Here is a 23,573-nt window from a genome sequence, read left to right on the forward strand (position 1 = left end):
ACCCAGGATCCAAAATAAATCTGCATGTACAGAGCCTTGTACCTACACAAAGCACCAATTACTTCAAATAAGGTTTTGTCTATGCACTAGAGTCCACCCATGTGGAGCCAATTACTATAGCAGGGCCATTATATGGTTCATTTCCCCATACCAGCTTGGCAAGAGGTGTACATGGGTGTAGGAAGTGCAAAAGAACTTTCACTAATAAAGTGCCTCAAACACACATCCGTGCACTCTAATATTTAACATTACAACAAACACTTCTTCACTGGGACTAGACCATGCAAACCAGTAAATATTGCAGGGAGGTTTCCAATTTGAACAGTATTTCTCAAGGTTTTTTGCAGTCACCAGTAAAATCCAGCTATCTTTTTTTTAAAAAGCTTGAATAATTATGCGGATCCTTAACCTACATAGCACATTTCTAACAATACCTAGGAATTCCTAAGAATGTTGAGAGGTTGCAGGATTTGAACAGAAGGTGTGAGAAAAATGTCAGAATTGCATGCTCTTTAAGTAGTATGTTTATATTAGCAGAAGCACTGATATTACTTATTGATTACGTCTGGTATCATTCCAGGTCTAAATGGGAAAGTTGTTGTTTGAAATAATTATTATAAATAGGAGCAAACCACTTGAGTATAAAAATCTCTCCCCCATTGGAAGTACTGAAGCTCCATCTAGAGGCTTTTCTTCCCCTACTGTCATTTGTGGTATATGTAATATCACCTAGAAATGCGAACAATATTAAATGTCAGAGGCTTCCTTTGTACCTCCTCTTTTGTTATTCATAATGGGTTCTTGCCCTGAACCTTTGCCTGGCAACACTAGCTCCTTCACTGCCATCAAGTGGTAAGAAACCAAAACTGAACTTAAAAATGTAAAATCTCAATAATCAGATTAAATGATCAGCACAGTAGGGAGATAACTAAAATTACTGAATACTGGAAGTCTTTATGGTTCTTTCCACTGAAGTTCTGGTATATCTACTCCAGAGCACTACAATGCTTCACACGATAAATTCAGCAATCGTTCTAAGTCTCTTTTTGTAAGGTTCATTTTTACTTCAAATTGCACAGAATAAAATTCTACATCCATAATCCTCAACATTATATCTTTTAAAAAAAGGCATCACGATCAAAGAATTTTTAAGCAATAGTATACGTAATGCTTAACACTTTAAAAATATTTAATTTGGCAATTAGGAGGAATTCCATAACATAATTAGAAGGAACAGCACAAACATCTCCTTAGACTTAGTGTTGCCTATTGGCAGCATCTCAAAAGAAAGGGCGAAACAGCAGCCCATCTCTTTGCAGTGTGTAATGCAGCAAGTATGCAGCTATGTCAGTCTCTCCCTTTGTGCTCCACAGCTGTAATCAACTGTGGACATTTGTTATGTCGGGAGAAGTCTTAATGCTCTGCAATCACAAGTGACCTACTGGGAAACGAGCTCACAACACACCAAAAAACTGGGAGGGTTTGTCTAGATCAAATAAATAGGAAAAAGAACTAACAAAGTAATAGCAGAATGAAGCCAGGCTGCGAGACCTGGATTACTTCCATTTCAACCCCTCGGTGACTTATGGTCCTACTATTCCCATGGTTGCCCATAACTCCCACATATAGTGTTTTGACTTACAGAAATCCCACAAGGTCTCTGCCATGACCAGGAAACCACTAAAATAAACCTCCTAGAGCACACAGTGAAACTGCACTAACTGCTTCTATCTGCTCTTCCATGCACACAGACTTATTTCACTATGCTTTCTGTTCAGCAGTCATTCCAATGCAGTATTTTGTGCATGGCAGAAGATAAAGTACAAAGACTTCTTGGTGTTGTCCTGTTATTCAGAACAGTGACCAGCACAGGCAATGGAACTTAAGAATTCAACTTCTGTAACGAAAATTTAAAAACAGAGAAAGGAGTAGTTATCAGATAAAAATTAACAGGAAAAAACCAGTTTCTATAGCAGAGATGCTTATCATTACTTCATCGGTAAAGAACTATTGAACAATTTCTATCAAATCCTGTGTCTACCAGTCCACAGATTGAATCTGGTCTGTGTAAGTACTGGGTGGCCACTTACCTACTTCTGAGCAGAGCCAGCTCTCTGCTGAAAAGCAGGGTCACACAAAGCAGTCTGCTAAAACTCTGCCATTGGAAAAGCAACCTCCAGACAGCCAAACTTTCCAGCTGGAAGAGGTGAGTTTGAAAGATCTGACTTCTGCATTGCTTGTCCCTGGAACCCAGCCTGCTCATCCAAAGACACTTCGTTTATAGACCAGCAATTTTCAAACACAGTTGTGAAAAATCCTTCTTCAAAATAATAATTGATACACCTACATATTGAAACTGAGAATGACTTAAGAAAGCCACAAATAATAAAAATATATACTATGAACTTCAGACAATTATTTCTTCTGCAATTTTGGGAAAGGAAGGACTGGACTGATACTGACAGGCAGAAGCAAAAATGGATTTTCAGAAATGACGTGAGTAAGAAGAGACCAAAAACTAAACAGAAACTGGTGAACTAGCAAAGCCAAAACCAAACAAACAAAAAAGCAGCACCACCAACTAAAGTATGTGAGGAGTAAAAAAAAATTGGCAGGATTAAAAAAAAGGAATATACAGGGGGATTGTAACATGCAGCCTAAAGCCACATGCAGCTTTAATATCAAGGCAACATTAGGTGCCTGTTGCTTGGCAATTCATTTCCAGGTCCAACTGAAAAGCCAGAACCAATTTTAGACAGTCATTTTAGTTACAGAAAGCACAAGGATTAGACAAAGAGGGTGTTCCTGAAGTAATTGAAATGTAAGTTAACCAGGATGCATGCAACCACTTCAGCTCCTGAGCTGAAAGAAGGGACTGAATTTATGATGAGCAGTGAAAGCCACAGTAAAATTTGATGGCAGCAGGAATACATTTAAAAACAAACAAACCAACCACACAATAAAGAGAAAGGATGACCTCTAAGATTAAGAATGACAAACAGAAGACATTAGAGATTTAAAAAAAAAGACCACCTTAGTTTTTCCTTCCAAACATAACAGCATGTAGTTCTGATTGCAGATCTCTCAGAAGGATGTATCGAATATACTGATAAGAAAAAGTAACCAGAGAAAGGGTGCTTTAAAAGTTACAGATAAACCCGTATCATATCCCTGATTGACAATTCCAGTTATTAAGAGGACAAAAAAAAAAGGAAGAGGAATCAGAAGACAAAATACAGTATATACTCAAGCAGAACACAGAAGACTGGCAGACCATTCATTCTTTCAGCCTCTGAAAATTAGAGCAGAAAAACAAAACAAAAAAACCTCACTAGCACAAAAGCCACAGAAAGTGTCATCAATGAAAAGAGAATAATTATTAGCTCCAGAACTGCATTGCAGAAGGTTCCTAAGACGTACTTACAAAGCCGTAACACTCCTCAAGCACAGCAGTTCTCAGCTGCGACCACCAGGGACCTTGGCCACTGCCCTCATTAAAGAAACACACTCGGTGCTGTCTGGGTGAAAAACAAAGCTTCAAGCAAAGAGCAAGAAACCATTTATGTAACTGCCTCATTCTCCATCATTATTCTAGGACTGACAGTTTGAAGAAAGGGATTTCGTTTGGGGGGGGAGAAATCACCATGATGCCCAGTAAGCCAATGGCAGTGGAAAGGGTAAACCTGTTGCCAAATATTAATCTAGAAAATTAAGCCATGGCAGGCAGGTCTAAACAGATCTGCTAGGAAGTTTAGAGAGAAATTAAGAGACTGTAAAAAAAAAAATCAGTATAGATCACTCATTTTGAGTATTCATTTGCATCATTTCTGAGTAAAGAAAATAATGAAGCACAGCTAAAACAAAATATGCAAGAAGTCTACAGGAAGCATCAGCTTCCTTTTTGGGGCCACAGGTGTTTATTCTAGTAGTAGTTGGAAGGAAACCTGCTTTGCTCTCCTTTGTCAAGATGGGACTACCACTGGGACTCCAGAAGGAAGGCTGTGGCATAGAAACTGAGGATCAACTCATCCTAAACACTGTCAGGACCAGGCTTTGTGAGAAAATAGGGTAGGCAGTTCAATCTACACACAAATCAAAGGACAGTATAATAAGCAAGATGCAACTTAAAATGTCATCAATAGATCAGCAATGAATCTTTTGAAGACTGGCTCCTTTCCTTGGGCTACATTAGAAACTCTAGTGCGTTTTCCAGATTACTGCTGATTGAAAGTAAACACAATTTTAGAACATTCATATCAGGGCACATGCAATAATTCTTGCTAAAATCCCCAATTCAATATTTACCTTAAAAATTTAATACAGAAGACCTCAACTCTGCTAGGCAATCAGCAAAAGTGCCCACAAGAAAGCTGCCTGGAGTAATCTGCTATTCCAAGCACATGCTGGCTCACCAGATTCTTCTGCTCTCCTTCCTCTTGCTAGTGTGACTCAACAAAGTGCTATCCCACTCAGTGTATCACTTGACTAAGCGATAGATTTTACACCAGTATAACTGATCTAGAGTATTTTTTCACCTCTTGCGATGACGTTTTTCCTTAATCAAGTCATTACAAGCCACTCCCTTGAGAAAACAAGTCCTGTTTTCAAGGTGCCTACTGGCAGTGTATGAATCTGTTACTATTGACCCACAGTAGATCCCAGAGCACAAGCACTCGGCTGAGAGTCAGAACAGCATTTTCTAGACTGAACAATTATCTCAAATACTCTTAAATATAGCCTAGCAGAGAAATAAGTAACTTGTGATTAATTTAGTTACACTAAAAAAAAAATCATCAAGAAACAAAATAACAAAAACCCCCACAAAAGCAAAACCACAACAAAACAAACAAACACACAAAAAAACCCAAAAACAAAACCAAAAAATCACCAACCAACAAAACAACAACACCCCCCCAACAGTAAATGGGGGGAGGGAAGGGATCTGTTAATTCACACATTTCACAACACACTGGATTTTTTTTTCATATTTTGATTGTTCAGATACTCTAAGAATAATATCCTTCAGGGAGTCTTTTAATTTTTTCTTTTGACCATCACTTCAGGATTTATACCATCTCATTTTAAGTGGCATAGTGGTTTCACCATATAACAGGACAAAAGACCAGATTTTTACCATGGGAGTATAATTGCTATTTTCCAGCTTTGCCAACTTATACCAGATACCACCGTTTTAGGCATTCTTACCTTCACTCCTAAATCCATTACTAGATACTTTTTGGAGGGGGGACTGATATTTTTTTGTATGTGTGAGTTTTCTTCTATCCACCCACTCCTTGCCAGTGGAGAGTTCAAAAGGCACCTCTATTTGATCAAATTACCCTTTAAGAACAATCAAAGTAATCATCTCACCAACTTGTCCTGTGAATCTGACACTTAGGTGAAGAATGGCAATGACTATGATATATGTACTCCTTTCAGGCTTGCAGCCAAACAGTCTGAGACTCCACAAGCAACCCTTGTGTAAGCCAGGGGGGCGGGTGTCGGGCTTTATGATAACAGCAAGTTCTACAGTTGCAGCTGGAATGGGAAATAGTTTGTATATTTGTCTTGGCTGAATTGCAAAATATTGAATACCTGATCAAGATACAATTCTATCTTGACTGAGAAATCAATTTTTGAAAGCAAGCTAGCCCAGTACTGTCTTTCCTGGCCATAGTATCAATCCGATCACGTCTAACCAGCTGTCATGTAAGGCTCTCATATCTCATGACAGCAGACAGGATAACCAATACCCTGATAATAATGGGACACCGTTAATTCAGTGACAGTGTCTTCGAGTTAATCTCAAAGAGAGCAGAGAAGCTACGGGAATGCATCTTACATATTCCAGAAGTGAAGAAACTCACATTTTACAGCCTTCTGCTTCCTTTAGGTCAGAAATTTAAGAAGATACCATGCCCCTATTAACAGTTGTCTAAATACCAGTCAGGTTTTCTCTTGAAAAAAATATTTTTTGTGTTAAAAATCTGAACTTTGAGGAAGTCAAACACATGGAAGACAAATGAAATTATGCCTTAGAAAGAAAGTACAGATATCCATATTCAATAATAAACAGTGTTTATATTCACAAATACATTTAGAAGAGAAGCCAACATTCTGCAATGAAAAATGGCAATCTATGCAAGGGCTCTTTTTAAGCAGAAGGCGTCTCAATTTACTTTTTAGACTTCAGATACTACAAAATTAATGCAAACAAATGTTTTGTACTGAAAACTTTTAAACATCATGATGTGAAATAGGAAGTGTAGTATCAAGATTTAAGTTCTTTATTGTTGGAGTATGATTTTTTACTTCAAGTACATTTCTCTCCAACTCTATTCCGTTTTGTTGGACAATGTAGTATGACCTAAACATTTTGGATTTAAACACAGTCTACTCAAACATACATCTTTGGAGACTGACAGTATTAAACACTATGGTTTTACCCAAAAATCAAGATGAAGGTAAGGCATATGTGATAAAAATCAGCTGCAAACTACATGATGTTCAACTGCAATATACTGCAATTTGCCATGACAGATTGGAGCTTTTAAGGGATGATCCCAGGTCCAATTGTTAAAGGAGCCCAAAATAGGAAATATTTATCACTAATACCTCTCCTATGAAATTGTCCATCTGAACTCTGCACCCAACACACTGTACCTATAAAGTCAGACTTCCTAGAAAACGCAGTCTGATTTAGTCTTTCACTACCCCACACTTTTTTTCTAGCTACTGTTTCTTTGTGTTCTGAAACTTATCAGTGCATCACTTCAGACATGAAGATGTTAGCAAAGAGCACAGCCTACCCTAAATCCACATCTTGATAGTCAAGGCACATGCACAGCATGGAAGCAACATAGGATTAGATACAGAGTTCAGTTACTTTAGATAGCACCTAGAAGTATGAGTTTATCATGTCTCTGAACAATAAACAGATCAACTTTATTTAGAAGAAAATTACAGTTCTTTATTTCATACAGTACTTTATTTAGTACTGTAGTTTTTACAATAAAGAACTGCACTAAAACCTTGAAATTCAATACATTTCATTCAATGCAACTTTTAGCTTTAATATATCCAATTAAAGTTCCTGTATTTTGAACAAGTTCTCTGCTGAAAAATTTATCTCAGCAAGTTTCTACCTTTTTAAAATTTCTAGAAGTGAAGGTATTTCATAAAACCCTGTCATGTTTCTCCTCACAATGTCAGCATTCCATAGAAAACACAAAAATTGAAGTTTTCACTGTGGTTTATATAATTGGAATAATGCAATACCAAAATTTTGCTTAAACCAGTAGGAATGAGCAAAGACACAGTTTGTATGTGGTACCATCAAAATTAGAATAACTGGAGTAAAATAATCTCGTTGTTTCCAAAATGAGACACTTGAGTACATCACAGTAAGAACCCTGCTGCAGAATTAATAAATCCAGAGAATTAGTATGATACAAAGGAACAACTCTGCTTGAGTCTTAACTCAAGTACTAGCAAATCAAAGCCCTCCATCTTACCTTCTGAAAACTACTGTCCAAAACAGTGTTAAGGCCAGTCACTAAAGCAAAGTGACCAGAAGCAGATGATTTATTCCTGAACTCCCTCCAGATCTCTCAGTTTAAGGCATGAGTTCCTATGAAAATGTGCTTAATCATTCATGCATAGCAGTTAATCAAACAGGAAAACTGCGTAACAGCAGCTATTCTTCCCTCTCATGGTCAGTAACTACAAGAGCAATGTGGCAGATTTTTGTGCCAGTTCCATTAGAACTCATTGAATACACAGCTAAAAAACCATGTTGACTACTTCTTTGCAATATGTAGGACTTTGGTATTTGTCCAAGCAAACTAGAGTGGCAATTTATTTGATTTTCAAAACCCTTTTATTTCTTTAAATGTAACCAAAACGAGGATGCTACAGACTGCTTGATGATGAAACTATGAAAAGCTTCATTCAGGAACAAAGCTATAGCCACACAATTTAATCATTTATTTAATGAATCTTCCCTGTTGGAGATGTTCAAGACATTCCCACACCAACACATTCTTTGCATTAGACAGGCCAAGAGAAGCTAATTCAGCTTGAAATAAATATACAGACATACCAAAGAGACAAATTAGATGTTAAGAAGTCACCAGGATCATGGCTTTCACCTGAGACTGCAGAATGAAATTTAAATACAAAGTTGCAGACTTGCAGGTGAGGAAAGTAACCCAGTACTGCAAAAAATTGCCACCAGGGACCTGGCAGCCTGCCACACACACATTAGGAAAAAAAACCCAACTCAAACAGAAATGATCCTGGGAATTACAGACCAGAAAGTCTGTCATCCACCCTTACTAAAGGCAGCAGGTGCTATAAAAATAAAGTCATTGCAGATAGAGATAAATGAGGTCTATTGGAAAAAATGTTGCATAACTTCTGAAAAGAGAAAACCTGCCTCATCAACCCAGGCACTGGAGTGCATCAGCAAGGATAGAGAGAGGAGGTCCAGCAGACACAGTACAGTCCAATTTTGAAAAAGCTTTTGACAAGGTTCCACACCAAAGGCTATCACAGAGACTAACTTGCCACAAGACGGGATGAAAGAGTCTTATAAATGGGAACTCTGTACTATGTAACTGAGAATGAATGTAAGACAGCGATACCTAATAATTAAATATAGTACATAACTTACATACAGAAGAGGTCCATTCTTTCATGACTGTAAGCTGCAAGAAAAAACTGACTGGCTGATCCTCTCAATCTGTATTTTAACCATTGTTGAAATACTATCATCAGAGACAATCTAACATTCAAATTCATTATTTTGTTTTGAACGTTGCTGCATTAGCTTGTAGTGTTGAAAAGCTACTGAAGCAGAAATAGAAAAATATTCAGTAGAACAGAAACTACAAGACACACAGGTTACAAATTGACAGAAGAAATACCTTTTATTCAATAGACAGGTAGACTCAGGCTGGAAAAGAAGTTTATTGCAAATTTTTAAGCAACTGAAAGGAATGTTTGAATGGAATAAGATTACTAATAATTCTTAATAGGAAATGGGAAGAGACTCCCATATAGGATGAAATTTTACAGACTTTCTTCTATTGTAACATTGTAGCAGCCACTGTTAAGACACAACATCGAGGACAGCAATTAATGACTGTAAATTGTCAAAAAGTTAACTGACATACAGCCCTTCTACTTTCCCATGACAGTATTTATATCCCATAGAAGAACACTACAGGAATCACTACAAAATGGTGATTAATAGTATAAAAGCTAGCCTAAATCAGTTTGAAATTTAATAAAACATTGATCAATCAGACTAAAAAAATAATTTGCAATATTTTCAGGGATAAGTAAAAACAATTATTGCCCCTTAAGGGAGAAGCTATTCATCCCAAATAATGCTGTTTCACAGCTTTCTTGTGTCCTCACCAGCACTGAATGCTTCCTTTAAAAACGAAAGTACTTTAGTGTTGAAGTCAGCAGATTTCAGAATTACAGCCCACGTGGCAAGACTCCTCTAGTTCTTCCTTCTCTTTTCAGTTAGAAAAAGATTGCAGAGTGACTTTCTTTCAACAGCTCCTATGCATCTTCTGGTTTTCTCCATAAGTTTTCCATATTAACACAAAGAAGGAAGAATTTCAGATCTATCAGAGACTGCTTATGAATTTTCTTCACTTCTCATCTGACATCAAGCACAGTTGGCAAGGCCTGCAAACCAGGTCGTTTAAGAAATCTGCACTTAAGCAATCCCTCATCTGAGAGCCCAGTAACACACAATCCTGCTTTTAACTCTGTTATCATTTGCACAGCTGTAACACACACCATGTGTACAACACACTGCCATATACATAAAACTGTTTACAAATCACTTTTATACAGAGCTAGTAACATCCAAACAAAGCCAACAGACAAACAAACAATACACAAAAGAAACCCAGAAACTCCAAATCTGCTCATAATTTAGGGAAAACCTAAAATTTTAGACTGCAGGGAAAAAATAAAAAATGAGAGAAGCAAACTTCTAATCTGCACAGCATCTAGCTAAGCAAAAGCCCAAACACTAGCAAGCAAATCAAAAGCAAAACTGCAGGTTTTCATACGTTGTGCGAATTTTGTTAGCCCACTAGGATGCTGTGGAAAGCCAAAACATTTTAGATATTAAAATGAATAAAAGGAGGAAATTAATGTATATCAGACCCATTCTTAGAGATGAAAAAACCTTTGTTATCACTTCTACTCTCATTCTTACTGGCTCAGCTGCTAAACAGCACCACAGGCTCTTTGTTACCATCTCTGCTGAGAACATCAGAAGAACCAACCCAACTAAGGAACATTTTATAAGCTGAATTTTAATTTTATTTCTCAATTTTTATCACATACTTAAAGTTAAAATAGCACCATAGATAGCTGCAAACATCTCCTTTAAAGCTACAGTTTTCTCTAGATCTGATTAGAAAGCCACGTTAATCTTAATTGCAAAATTACTCTAGATGGAGTATAAAAGGTTTATCATTCAACAGAATGAACTTAAGGCTGCCTCTAAGGTTTTTCCTCAGACAACTTTACAGACAAACATCTGACCGCAATCCGCAGCAATCAAGTAGCAAAAGGCCACCAGGAAGTTGTTTACAAAACTCCACATTAGATCAATTATGTCACTGTTTCAGATACCAACACAGGCACACGCAGGAGAACTTCAACAAAGGAACAAGCATCACACACACAGGCTTGTGTAAGCACTAGAGGCCACCAGCAGAGGTTACCTACCCTTCCTCACCAAGAAATAGGTCACTCCCAGGTCTAGCACAGAACTTCTGGGGGGAAAAAATAGCCCACTTTTTATTTCTGCAATTTGAAAATCAAGCTATTATGGATACATCCTTAAAGCATTAGTGAAGAAAGAAGTATAAAGAGAAAGAGCTAAAACATTATTGCTGCTGCAGACAGAAAAACAAAAAAACCACACAATTCAAGACCAGTTGTTTTATCCTTTTCACTGCACTTTGCATACTATTAGTTCCCTTGGGTTCCCAAATATAGTAGTTTCCTATCGCTGTATGTCCTTCTACACAGCAAGAGAGAGTATAACCTGAAATAAATCAGGAAAGTGTTATATGAATGAATTGTCAGGGAAAGTTAAGAGTAAGCGTCTTTAAAACTACTTAAATTGGTAGATTCTGAAACACTTTTGTGTCTTTAAGAAAGGAAACAACAGTGACAGCAAGAAAAAACCCTGCATTTGCTTGGACAACTTCCAAGCAGAAATTTAACAGGCAACAATACAAAACCCCCATTTTTATGGGAAATGCAAGCTTTACATATCTAGATGTTTCAATCATTTTTATATGCAACAAAAACATCAGGGCAGGGCACTTACAGAACAGAATACATTATCTGTCAGCAGTTTACCTGGAAGTTCAAAACCAAAACACACAAAACCCGACATTCTGCACCATCCTCAGTTACAGACTGAATAGTTATCATTCCTGCTTCTCTGTGGTACACAATTGAATTAAATTGTGAGCAATTAAACTACTCCGCAGTTTGGAACAACTCTGTTCAATAGGATCCAAGTGAATAATTGCAATGATGGCTTCACACAATTTTAATAATTTGCATTTTTTAGGAAAAGCAGAGTTTCCAGAACTGTTGGAAATCTCCGTTCCATGTATAACTTACAAGTAACAGACTCAAATGGGAGGTTTTAAACCCTGAAGGGATGCAGAATTGTGTCACAATAGCACACTGAGAAAAAACACACAATTACTTTTAGGGAATGAACTGAAATTACAGCTAAAGCCACTAGAAACAAACCTGGATTTTCTAATGTTATTTTTGTTTGAACTGGTACAATGGACTGTCCTAGTTAGAACAGCTGGGACCAGTTCATCACTGTATGAGTATAACCCAAAACTGTGTATTCTATAGCCTTCCATGCCATTTCCCAGAAACTATTATCCATAGACTGTTTACACCCTCTGCCCAGAGCAGCCTGACTCCTCAGGCTATAAACTGGGTGTTAAGAGGCCTGTGAGATAGGAGGGTGCCCCCTGTCCTCACCCATCGTGGAACTCCCCGCCCTGAGGGAAGTACTGGGCATTCCTGCCTGAACTGGAGAATATATAATCTTGGAGTCTTGGGACTTTTTTAACCACTCATGGGATCCAGAGGAAGACTGCAGATCACCACTTTTCAACCAGACTGCAACAGCACTCCCACCAACAGGTTTTCCCCTCTCCTTTTACTTTGGACTCAGGGGACCCAACAAACACCACTCTGTTCATGCCCCAGGGTGCTGGGTTATACATTTGGGTTTTGTGGGTTAAAACCAATTGTTTGTCTGTATAATTGTACTTATTGTATTATTTTATTAAATTGTTATTCTGACTTATAATCTCTCTTTTGAGTTGGGTTCATTTCCCCTGCCAGTTTACCTTTAAACCAGCACATGGACTGTTACTGCCTCGATGTTGACAGTACATTTGTGGGCTTAAAAGAAATGCAGTTTTAGGAATTACAAAAATCCCTCACTGTCCAAATAAAGGTCTGCTACTACTTTCACCTAGTTGTATACTAAATAAGTTAATTATTTTTGAAAGTTTGGAGCAAGAAAATTGAAACATATTTCATCTTTCCAATTGAGAACTCTGATCTTGCAATTGACAGTGCATTAAAATCCAATGCCTTCCAAATTAGATCTCCTTAACATATATTTTGAACAAGATGCAGAAAGCAATCTTGCAACAGGCTGAGACCACTAGACATGATGTTCAATCACCACCAAAACAACTTTGTGTCTCAGTTATTAATTTTTGAGGGAGCAAAGCTGCTTCATGGCTCCATGTCATTTCACAGCACAAGACTTTTGAAGGTCACAGTGAATATCCTATTTGTCATGCAAGACAAAATAATCTTACAAAACAAAGCAAGAATAGCCTACAGCTTGTAGGTTTGACACAATCATCTGAAGAAGTGATATTATAACTACATGTGTGCGAAACTCTGTCTTGCCAGATCAAATACTTCCAAAGCTTGGAAGACTGAAGCACTATCACCAAAACATTTGCAGATGATGCACACTCCATGATTTTAGTAACACTGCACCCACATACATTAACCTTAAAAAGCAGCAGGAAGGAGAACAGTCTGAAGTGTTAGAAGAGCAACCAAAATGTGTCTCTGGAGTGTGATCCAGCTTGTCACTGGAAAGAACAAACAAACTGCTGAGTTTCTGGGCTATCCCTTCTTATTTTCCCTTCCTTGCCATACTTATGTGCACCTCGCTTGCCAGGGAAGACAGAACTGTATGGGTACAGGAAGGCTGTTCTTGATATAGCCCTCCCTCATATGCTGCTTCTCACTTGAGGGGACTACTTTGTGTACTCAAAGCTCCCCAGAAGAAAAATAGTTTTATCTAGAGTTTTTTTCTGGACAGTAACCCATTCAAAGCCAGAACTACAGAAGTGCCAGATGATACAACACTAAGAACTTCAGAGATTGCCATTCTTTATGAAAAATAGGTAACCAAATCTATGTCCAAGAACTTTACTTACATAACATATGAATTGACAACTTTGGAACTGCAGTGATATATGTCATGCCATCAATCAATGCACTTGCATAAAACAGAATATGGAAATCCTATTACCAAGAATTTTCTTCAGCCTCTAGTAATGCTTCATAATACCATAGAAGCCACACCATTTGTTGTGATGTTCATTCGTGGTAAGGTTCTTACAGGGCAATGGCAAGAGGTAAAATTCTATGTCACCCATTTACAATAAACTATAGTCTTCTTAGTGCATTTATCTCATTTTTTTCAGTGCAGACCAGGAGTGCATGTACAAAGCAAACTTCATCATTGTACCTACTGTCTGCATATCATGAAACAGTCCTACAGTGGATGAACAGGATCCCTTTGGGATAGAATAGACCTGTAAGATGTGAAATCAGGAGCACAAACACCACGCTTCAACACAAACAGGCACTGAGTCCATGCATCCAGCCTGGAATTAGTTCAACAACAACAAAAAAAAAATCTCTGAAATGCAAACAGTATAGACACCAATTCCTCAGCACCAAACATTGCATTCTACAGACACAACCCTGTCAGATCCTACTACTTGACACAGTAGCTCCTCTGTTCCAGCATTCCTGAAAGAAGTCTATTAGCCCAATACATCCACCTCATCTAGAGAGGTTGTGGCTTCCCACAGCCAAAGAAATCCAACTTCTTGGTTTTCTTGCCTTGCACTTTCTTGGAGTTGCTAACATAGCAACACCTCAGAGGCTGTCAGACCAAAATCAGGTTTTGTACACACAGTTATGACTTTGTGCTGCAGCATCATCTAACAAGCGCATCGTCTTGCAATGACAGGGATATAACACTTAGTTAACAGTAAAGCCACACAAACAGATTAGAGCCTGCTTCAAAATAAATATCATACCACAAGGAAGGCATAAGCCAATACTGAGGAAAATATCTCTTTCAACATTTTTCAGGGGTTATATGTTTATTCACAGTGTTGGCCAGCAAGTCCCAGTCATGTTAATTCTCCCTCAGGAATCTGAGGTGTCAGGGTCTCTTTTGCTGCCTCAGAAGTACTCAGGGAAACTTTCTCTGTTTGCCTCCATACACTGCACAGGCCTAGCAGAACTTTCAATATCCATTCCCTTATCTGATTACCAGTGGAAGCCAAAGCCTTATTCAGACATTCCTTGGTCCTGACTGACACATGACACACTGCTCCATGCAGGTCAATTCCGGTCACACAGCTCATGCATTTTAACACATCTTCACAAACAACATTTCCTAATAATTTCTTGATTGGATCCCCTGTATCCAAGAACTGTACCACAAAGTTTCAAAAGACATTCAGAGGCCTGTAGTGCCTTCCTTGCTGCAAGTACAAAATACTGGAGGAGTAGGTCATTCCCCTGAAGCCATATTAACAAGTTATAATCAAAAGCATATTTTGGGAAGGAGATCCATAGATTCAACTGATGTCAAGTTGATTCATCCAGAGAGTATCATATTTATGAAGGTATCAGCTACTGAAAGCTGTAAAAGATGATAAAATTAACTTGACCAGTTTCTTTGTCCACTATACAAGATAGTAGCTCCTCAGATCTTCCTAGAATTTTTCTAAGAAGTTGACATCAGATTTGTATGTTCACATTCTCAGGTAACAGGGTCATCATATTACTGAGTCTGCATAGCCTCTGGTTTAATTGTGTTGCTTTAACTGAGTTTTTAGATGAACACTATTTGGTCCTGATCCCCTTGTCAATTTGAAATTGGCTATATTGAAGTGATTACTGAAATGATTATTACATCTGACCTGTCAAGAGTTTATGGTTCTATTTTCTTCAGTAACCACCTGAAGAAAAGCATAGGGAAATGTAACCTTTTTCTCGAGCCAAAGGTTATCTTATCTTCCCATTCTGCTAGGTCAAACTTCTTGAGAACAGCAATGTTTTAAATGAGCCATTTAATTTAATCACATCATCAACTTAAGAACCAGCAAAAGAAGGGAAGGTAGAGCAATTCCCGCATCATTCAGAACAGCAATAGTAACAACATAACAATGCAACACTTTTTCTTATGCTACGTTACTACTAGGCCAGATAAAAAACACAAATGGATAGATTGTGTCCTTGTACAAAAATCAGATATTTCTTAATCTAGGTGCTCAGACCTAACACTTGGGCGTTGGACAAGATGGGCCCTTTCAACCTCAACTGTTCTGTGAGCATTTGTAGATTCCTCAGCCAACCCCTCCTTGAAGTCACCACTACAGTCAGTTATTTAACAGCCAAGACAGTCACAATCTTACTCTTCCTTTGTCATCCCACATTCACAATCACAGCAAAAATCGCTTCCATTACATCATCATCTATCTCTGCCATTGATCTCAGAAAATACTGCAGCAGCTCCAGCCTAACACCCCAGCAGAGCTGGATGAGTTACTTGACAATGCCAGGAGGCTTTCACAAGGCCCTTGAAATGACAAAACACAAACCCCATACTGTTGCAGCCATGGAGCAGAAACGAAACCAAAAATCATAATTTCTCTCCAATCTGAGTGAAAAATCCATCAGACAGAGGTTTCATCAAAGCAAGCTTGAGAGCTACAGGACTTCCCACAATGCCTTTTGCAGTTTATGAGTTGAGGTCAATATCAGCTTCTGACATTGCGTATGAGTTCAACAAGCAGTCAGTGCCACAGCTCTCCCATCAAAACCTAAGCTGCTTTAATGCCTTAAGGAAGCATTGAGTCATTCCCTGTATTTTTTTCAAAACACGAGATGACACATTTAGAAAAAATCTGGCAGCCCTGTGTCTGCTAACAAACACAGTTGAGCATCCGTGTTTCAGACGTAGAAGTTACATCCTGCATAAAGAAGCAGCACTCCCTTCCCCCAGAAGTACGTGAAGGAAGAAGGAATTATGAGGACATGATACAAGGGAATGAAATAGGAACAGGTGGGGGATGGGACAAGCAAGCTTTAATGAATGGAGGATAATTAAACAGTCCAAAGGCATGGCCACAAAGGCTATTGTCACACACACTGTCTCTCTTGTACTAAAATGCCAAGAAAACCACCTAAGCATAGGGAATAAAATCACTGGCACCAGAACTACAAAAAGTGCATTCTAGTCAAAGGATTCCAGTTGAAACAATAATGACAAAAACCATAATATTGACAAATAGCAGAAAATCTGAAGAAACATGCAAACAGCACATTGAAACATTATGGTAAAAGGCCCATAACTGTATGGTTAAGACACGTAAGGCAGGATAGAGCACACCTGAGATTTGGGCACTTCCCTCAACCCCATCACAAGCCCAGTTACCCTTCTCATGGAAACTCAAACAGCTGCAGCTGCCTAGAGAGTCACTGCAAATCAAAATCCCACTCCAGGATCTTGTTGGAAGTTTCAGGTATATCTGGAGAAGCAAGCAGCAGGAACAAGGATACAGAGTGAAAGAACCTCTACGCCTATATAGCATCTTCCAATGCTTACAAATTCCTACTGAAGCTCAGCTTCAACACTGTGTCCTGCATTACAGGACTCACAGTTCTATTCCACTGCATGTGCAAAGCATCCCACATTACATACACTTCCAGGCTATAATGACATTATGAGTGACTACTGTACACTTTTAACAAACAAAGCTTTATTTCATTTGTGTTGGACTTCCACCACCTTTTTTCTTGCTTGCACTTTACAAGTCATATAAGTTCTCCTTTATGATTAGAAGTGTGAACTAGCAGAATATTTGCTTGCTAAAATTAATATAATTTGCTAAACACACAACACAAGGTACAGATTTGGCCCTAGAAAACAGGATTGTGGAAGATGTTAAGAAAGAGTTGCATACCAGATCTGAACATCACTAACTGGAACACACAAAGTTTTGGGTCCCTCCATTATCTAACACTAAAATTGTCTTTGAGAAATTAACATCTAGATTTTTACACTTGTGAAAGTGAAACTTGGGTAGCAGTGTTTGTTGTGCTACATATATATATGATGGTATACACAGTATTCCATAGTATTTAACACTGGTGCTTAAGAAGGAGTAAAGGAAAGAAAGAGATGAAACCAAGTCAGGATCCCTCAACTATCATTAACAACCACAGCCAGTATTTTCCAAACCCAGACCCTTAGATATTGCAGACACCTTCCCTCTCTCTATAGAGACAGCCCTAATGAAAAGCACCTGAAAATACAGCCATTATTCTCAAAAACTACAAGAACTACATTAGAATAAACTTCAAGGTTGTCAGGGAAGGAATTCGAATAGAACGATCACTCACCAGAATGTAGCACTGAAGAGAATGTACTAGGCATACAGAATGTACTAGGAGACAATGAAAAGATGTCTTTTGGGGACTCTGGGTGAAGTAACAGATTATAGAAAATGGTATATTTCATTACTGAGGAGAGGAACACTGACTGGAATAAAGAGTAAAAAAAATTAAGATGCAGGAGGAGATATTAAGCAAGGTCACACAATGAGACCTTCTAGAGAGAAGGCATCATGCAGGAGCCAGGACAAGTGATACAAGTAAAACATGCCAAGTGTCAGCAAAACTAGCAAGTGCATCTAAAATATACACAAGAACCACGGGATAAAAGTGTTTCTAACAGGAGTTCCTGTCTTGACTACACTGACACGAAAATTCGCCGAAGGTGTGTAATAAATAGTTTAAGATAATCTTAGGTGTTAGTTACCAAAGAGAGGTGAAAGCCATGCACAATAATCAAGATACACGGCAAGTAAATAAATGTAACAATCTACAAGCCACTACCATAGCAAAGGATCACAATCTACCACATGGCACCCGTGAGAGAAAACATGAGCCACACCACCTGGCAATGCACAATCTGAAGAAGATAAGAAACCAGCAGCTATACAGAATGAGGGAAAAGTGAAAAACAACCATACTGACAATATGTATGGGAAGTGGAAGAAGCCCAGAAGCTACTTCTGTCTGTCTGTAGATGCATTTGGAGAAAAAGAGATACATTCAGAAGAGCAACAGGCAGTAGAACACACAAAGGTACAGCTGGAGAGGGAGCGCTGATTTATGGTGGGGCCAGAAGGATAAGAAACAGAGCAGTACCTGAAAGAGAGCAGAGCCCCCGCGATGGGAGGGAAGAGCGACAGAAGCGCTGCCCCGAGCCTCGGGAGCCGGGCTGGGGGCCCCGGGCAGGGTGCGGGTGGCAGCGCCAGGCGAGCAGGCGAGGGCCGGCGGCGTACCCCGGGCTCAGGGGAGCCGGGCGGCCGTGCCGGGGATCGCGGCGGCGGTGACCGGCGGGAGCCGCGGAACGGGCCAGGGCAGGGGGCGGCGGGGGGCGGGCTCGTCCTCGCTCACCTGCTGAACCCCCAGAAAGTCGTAGAAGTTCCGCGGCACCTCTTCCACCAGGTCGAAGAGCTCCAGGTCGCCGCTGTCCCAGGCGCGGGCGCGGGGCGCCAGCAGCACCAGCAGCGCCAGGAGCGGCAGCAGCCGCGGGCGCGCGTGCGGGCGTGCGGGCCATGACGCCGCCGGCGGTGTCGGCACCGGAGCGGCGCCGGAGCGGGGACGTGCCCAGGACGCTGCGCGCAGGCCGCGCTTCGCCGCGGCAGCCGCTCCGCACTGAGGGGACGCGCCAGGCCCGGCCCGGCCCCGGCAGCGGCGGCTCCGCGGGGGGGGAGGGGCTCCCCTCGCAGCCAATCGCCGCCTCCGCTGTCCGTGACGTCACGCAGCCCGGCAACCCGCCGGCACTCGCGCAGTGGAGGGGTCGCGGGGGGAGGGGAAGGGGCGCCCCGGGCACGAGCCCTGTGCGCGCGGACGCCCCCGCCCTCCCCCCCCCGGCGCCGCGCCGCCTGTCGGCCCTTCCCCCCCGCGCCATTCCAGCCGGGAGAGCCCGGGAGAGCCGGGGGGGAATGTCGGGAGAGCCGGCAGGGATCTGGAGAGCCGGGGGGGAATGTCGGGAGAGCCGGCAGGGACCGGGAGAGCCGAGCTAGGCCCGGCCCGGTGCCCACTGCGGGCGGAGAGCGCCGGGCACCGAGCGGCGCCCGTGTGAGCCCGGTGCCCGTGGGGCTGCGGGGACCCCGCGCTCCAAATCGTGTCTCGGTTTTCTGTCCTTTATTAACTCCCGAGGTGTGGATTTGATTATTGTAACCTGTTCTACCCTAAAATCGCTCCAGCGTATTGTCGGTGTCAGCCCGATTTTTCAGCTGGTTTTCCCGGACCTTTCGTTCTTTCCTCGCTTAAATTAATATGAAATGTTTCGCGTTGAACGTTAGATGAGAAATTAGATGGGAACTTAATGGATGAACAATACAAATTATCAGCATTAAATCACTTTTCTCTGGCACGGTAAGACTCCTTGGCACACCCCATCTGTTTTGTCTCTCTCTTAGCTAGGCCTGGTTAGTAACTCACTATGGGAATCTTCTAAGAAAAGATGGATTCGCTCATCCCAAAAATATCCATGAACTAAATCGAGTTCAGAAAGTAGTTTTTGCAATTAAAAAAAAAAAAATCTCAAATGCCAATCTTGTCTGTGCCTGAATTCACCTAAGAGGAGCTGGGCACCATTTACAGAATCACTGTACAGTAGAGCACTGCCTTGGATACTCCATGGGAATAGCAAGATGTGGCTTTGAAATACACTGATTAATTCAGAGTAAGGACTTGAACCAACATAACCATTATCAATTTTCCAACTCATAAAGTATAGAGTAGTCTTAGATATTCTCTTCTATTGAAACCGTTCCCTTTTGTATAAACTATTTAAATATTAATTAGATTGATATTTAAACTCATGTTTCCATATCCCATATGCATGCCCACTGGGCTTTTAGGATCACAATTCTGCCTCCGGCTCTGCTTTCTGAAAAGACACCTAAACCCATTTGCCAGGAAATATAATTTAGCCAACAGTGTCTTATGTAGACCCCTTTTAATTCACCCTTCTTAAAAAGGAGCACCTAACTGTTAATTCTGATCATCTTAAAAAATGTTCCTCCCACTTGATCATAAGGGCAAAAAAGTAATCCTTTTCTAGAGAATGACAGAGTACAGAGAAAGTCATGGTCTAGTTAATTTATCATCTGCTTTGTTTGGCTGTATTAAGTGAACCTGCTATAGATCAGTTTCTTTCCACATCCTTATTTTCTTAATGTGTTCTGTTTTGCACACCAGTATCCAGAGCATAAATTTGTTGACTGGTATATTTACATTCTCCTTGCATTCAAGCCTCAGGCTTTATTGCAGAAAAATACCAGCTTTGGATTCAAACAGTTACCTACTCATTAGGTTGTAGAACAAAGTTTAAAGATGCAAAGTACCCTCAGAAACCCTCAGGGGCATATGAAGAGTTCAATAAAGTAGTGGTATTTTTAAACCAGGTGAAAGAATTTTTAAAATGTGAGATTAACCCTAACTTCATTCCCCTTAATAAATGTTTCCAAATTCTCCTTTCCTTCTGACTAATTCTGTATTTTCCATATCTACTTCCCCTTGCCTCATTATCTTATAAGCCTCCTTAGTTAAGCTAATCTAATGCAATGATCAACCTTGAAGAGAAGCATTTGTTATTTTTCACCTTGATCTTATTTTTCATCATTTGGTATTTGTTATGAAAAATGACCCCTTTCAAAATCCACCTCTGGCTGCTCTTGCTGAAACTGTTAAAATAGCCTTCAAAAAACCTGATAAAAGCAGGGCACCTATTCCATTCCACTGAGACTAGGAACAACTGTCCACCAATTGCAGGTGGCTTGTGGCATCAATCCTTCTGAGAACACAGCAGATGATAGCCATTTTGAAAGAAATTCCTCTGAATTCTTCAGATAAATTACGGTTTCTTTCAGTCAAGAGGAATGAGAATTTAGAAAGAATAATAGGAGAAAAAATGCAGTAATAATAACAGGATTATGATTATTTAAAACATATTTAAGATATTTCTTACATTTAAGTAAGCATAGTTAAATTATCCCAACTGGTTTTAACAAGGGGAGAAATTTAAATACTTATTTTTATTCCGCTCCTTAAATTATTAGAACAGAAGGCCTAATACTGCATGGAACAATTCTAAAAAGGATTTTTTAAAATTTCTAGACTATGAGATTAGTTTAAATGTTTCCATTAAATTTGTTCTGTACTCCCAGCATAAATACTGAAATTTTGTGAAGAAAATGCTAAAAATGCTATTAAAAAACTGTAAGCACCACCATAATAATGACATATTATTATCTTTTCATTCTTCAGTTTTCTTCTTCATGATGGTGAGTCATTAGAGTCCTTCCCCCTTCTCCAACACTTCAATTAATCCAAGTTACACTAGGCTTCCCCAACATAAAATAGTTAAATTATAAGTCAGTTCTCTCTCCTGGCTTCAGAGAAAGACTTAAAATATAAAACAAACGTAATCAAATTCAGCAGTGCTTGGCTTTGCTGTGAGCCTGCAACAATACAGGTGAGAAATTCCCAGTGACAAGTGCAATGACTGGTGAATTGGGTGACCAGTGAGGACAACTTAAATCTCAATACTTGGCACAAAGGTAGAGGGGGAGGTAGAGGATTACACATGGCTTTTTCATCACTGTCTAAAACTACTCCTGTTGGGAGGTATTAGTATTTTTTTTTCCTGTGGCTCAGACATGACATTTAAATGGCTAGAGGATCAGAGAAATGTTTTAAATCCTTCATGTAGTCCCTGCAGCTGGGACAGCTCCTTTAATTTAAGAATATGAAGAACTATGAAGGCAAGGATGGCATTTTCCTTCTGTGCTCCAAGTTCATCTGCACACGGAGGCAGGTGTCACTGAAATCAGGTCCACTTGGCCACGCAGCTCTACTTTACAAACCGTAAGGGAAAGAAGCATATACAGAAATAATTTGTTTAAATAAATCTCTGTTCTGACGCTAATTGACAGTAGCACCCAAGGCCCGAGGCATGAACCAGTTATTATTAGCGTTTTTAACAGCACTGAAAGACCAACATGCTTCATAAGCCCAGCAGGATTCACACGATCATATTCTGAATGGCTAAACAGCCTGCGATTTCGGTGTCTCAAATGAATAGCAGACGTCTAGGGGAAAGAGCTTATTAAGGGACTACCCCTTTTCTTCCGAAAGATAAAGCCTTATCTCGAGCAATTCAAGAGCCTGACTGCTCTGCAGTCTATTCCAGTTTTCTATTCCGGCAGTTTAGTTTAGGTGCTCGGCGTGGGTTTGTACAGTATCAGTAGTTCTCTCTCCTAACAAAGCTGGCTTAAGAGTTTCCTGCGCCCTCCCCCCAGCCCAGGCGTTCGTTCCCACCTCTGAGCCACCGTTCTCTGCCTCCTCAGCTGTGCTAATTCGACTCTTTGTGGGCCACATTATAAATCAAATGACTGAAATGATCCAGGTTGGGGGTTTTTTTTGTTTTGGTTTTGGTTTTTTCTTTCCTTTTTTTTTTTTTTTTTTTAAGGCTACTTGCACACGCACAGAAAAACTCAGATGTGTTTCACTGAGCCAAGTTACATCACAACCCACAAACAGCTGCACTCGCACAGTCCAGGGGACAGCGAACCCCGATGAGGGAGCAAGAACAAGAGGGGCAGAGCAGGCAGGAAACTGGCAGATTTAAACTGGCTTTCCCACTGGAAAAAAAAAAACCAAACCCTTTGTATAACTAGACCCGGAGAGCTGAAGGAAAGCTGTTTCCCAAGCAGTGCGAGGCTGAGCGGAGCGGAGGGAGGAATTGTTTCACAGCTGGCAGGAACGTTTGAAGACTCGCACCGGAAGAGAAGGTTCTCCTGCCAAAGCGGCGAGGAAGCAGTAACCTCGCTCCGAGGAGTCCTGTAGCGCTCCATCTCGATAGGCAAGTGGTCTGGTTATTGCCGTTTTAAGGGATTTTTTTCCTAAAGTCAGATCATCTTGCAAATGCAGTTTAGCGTTTAGCCACGCAAACAGACGAGTGGAGATCGGGGGAAGGAAACATCCAGCGTGGCAATGGGAAAAGAAGGGGGGCAGGACCGCTTTATAGCGACCCTGCCCACTGGAAGATTTGTAAGGAATATGCCGTTTGTGTA

At 40.2% G+C, this 23,573-nt stretch overlaps 1 protein-coding gene across 1 annotated transcript in view; it reads right to left on the minus strand.

The window, feature by feature from the left end:
- The window catches only part of DNAJC1 (DnaJ heat shock protein family (Hsp40) member C1), a 111,257-nt gene extending 87,903 nt beyond the window's left edge, over positions 1 to 23,354 (minus strand). Inside the window, exons 1-2 of the mRNA XM_029961896.1 lie at positions 23,163 to 23,354; positions 18,883 to 19,233 (exon numbers count right to left, since the gene is read on the minus strand). Coding sequence (XP_029817756.1) covers positions 18,883 to 19,233; positions 23,163 to 23,354 — 543 coding nt within the window. The remainder of the gene's footprint in view (positions 1 to 18,882; positions 19,234 to 23,162) is intronic.
- Between the last annotated feature and the right edge of the window lie 219 nt (positions 23,355 to 23,573).

Source organism: Manacus vitellinus, unplaced genomic scaffold, assembly GCF_001715985.3.
Source record: "Manacus vitellinus isolate BGI_N305 unplaced genomic scaffold, ASM171598v3 scaffold_3_pilon, whole genome shotgun sequence".
Taxonomy (NCBI): domain Eukaryota; kingdom Metazoa; phylum Chordata; class Aves; order Passeriformes; family Pipridae; genus Manacus; species Manacus vitellinus.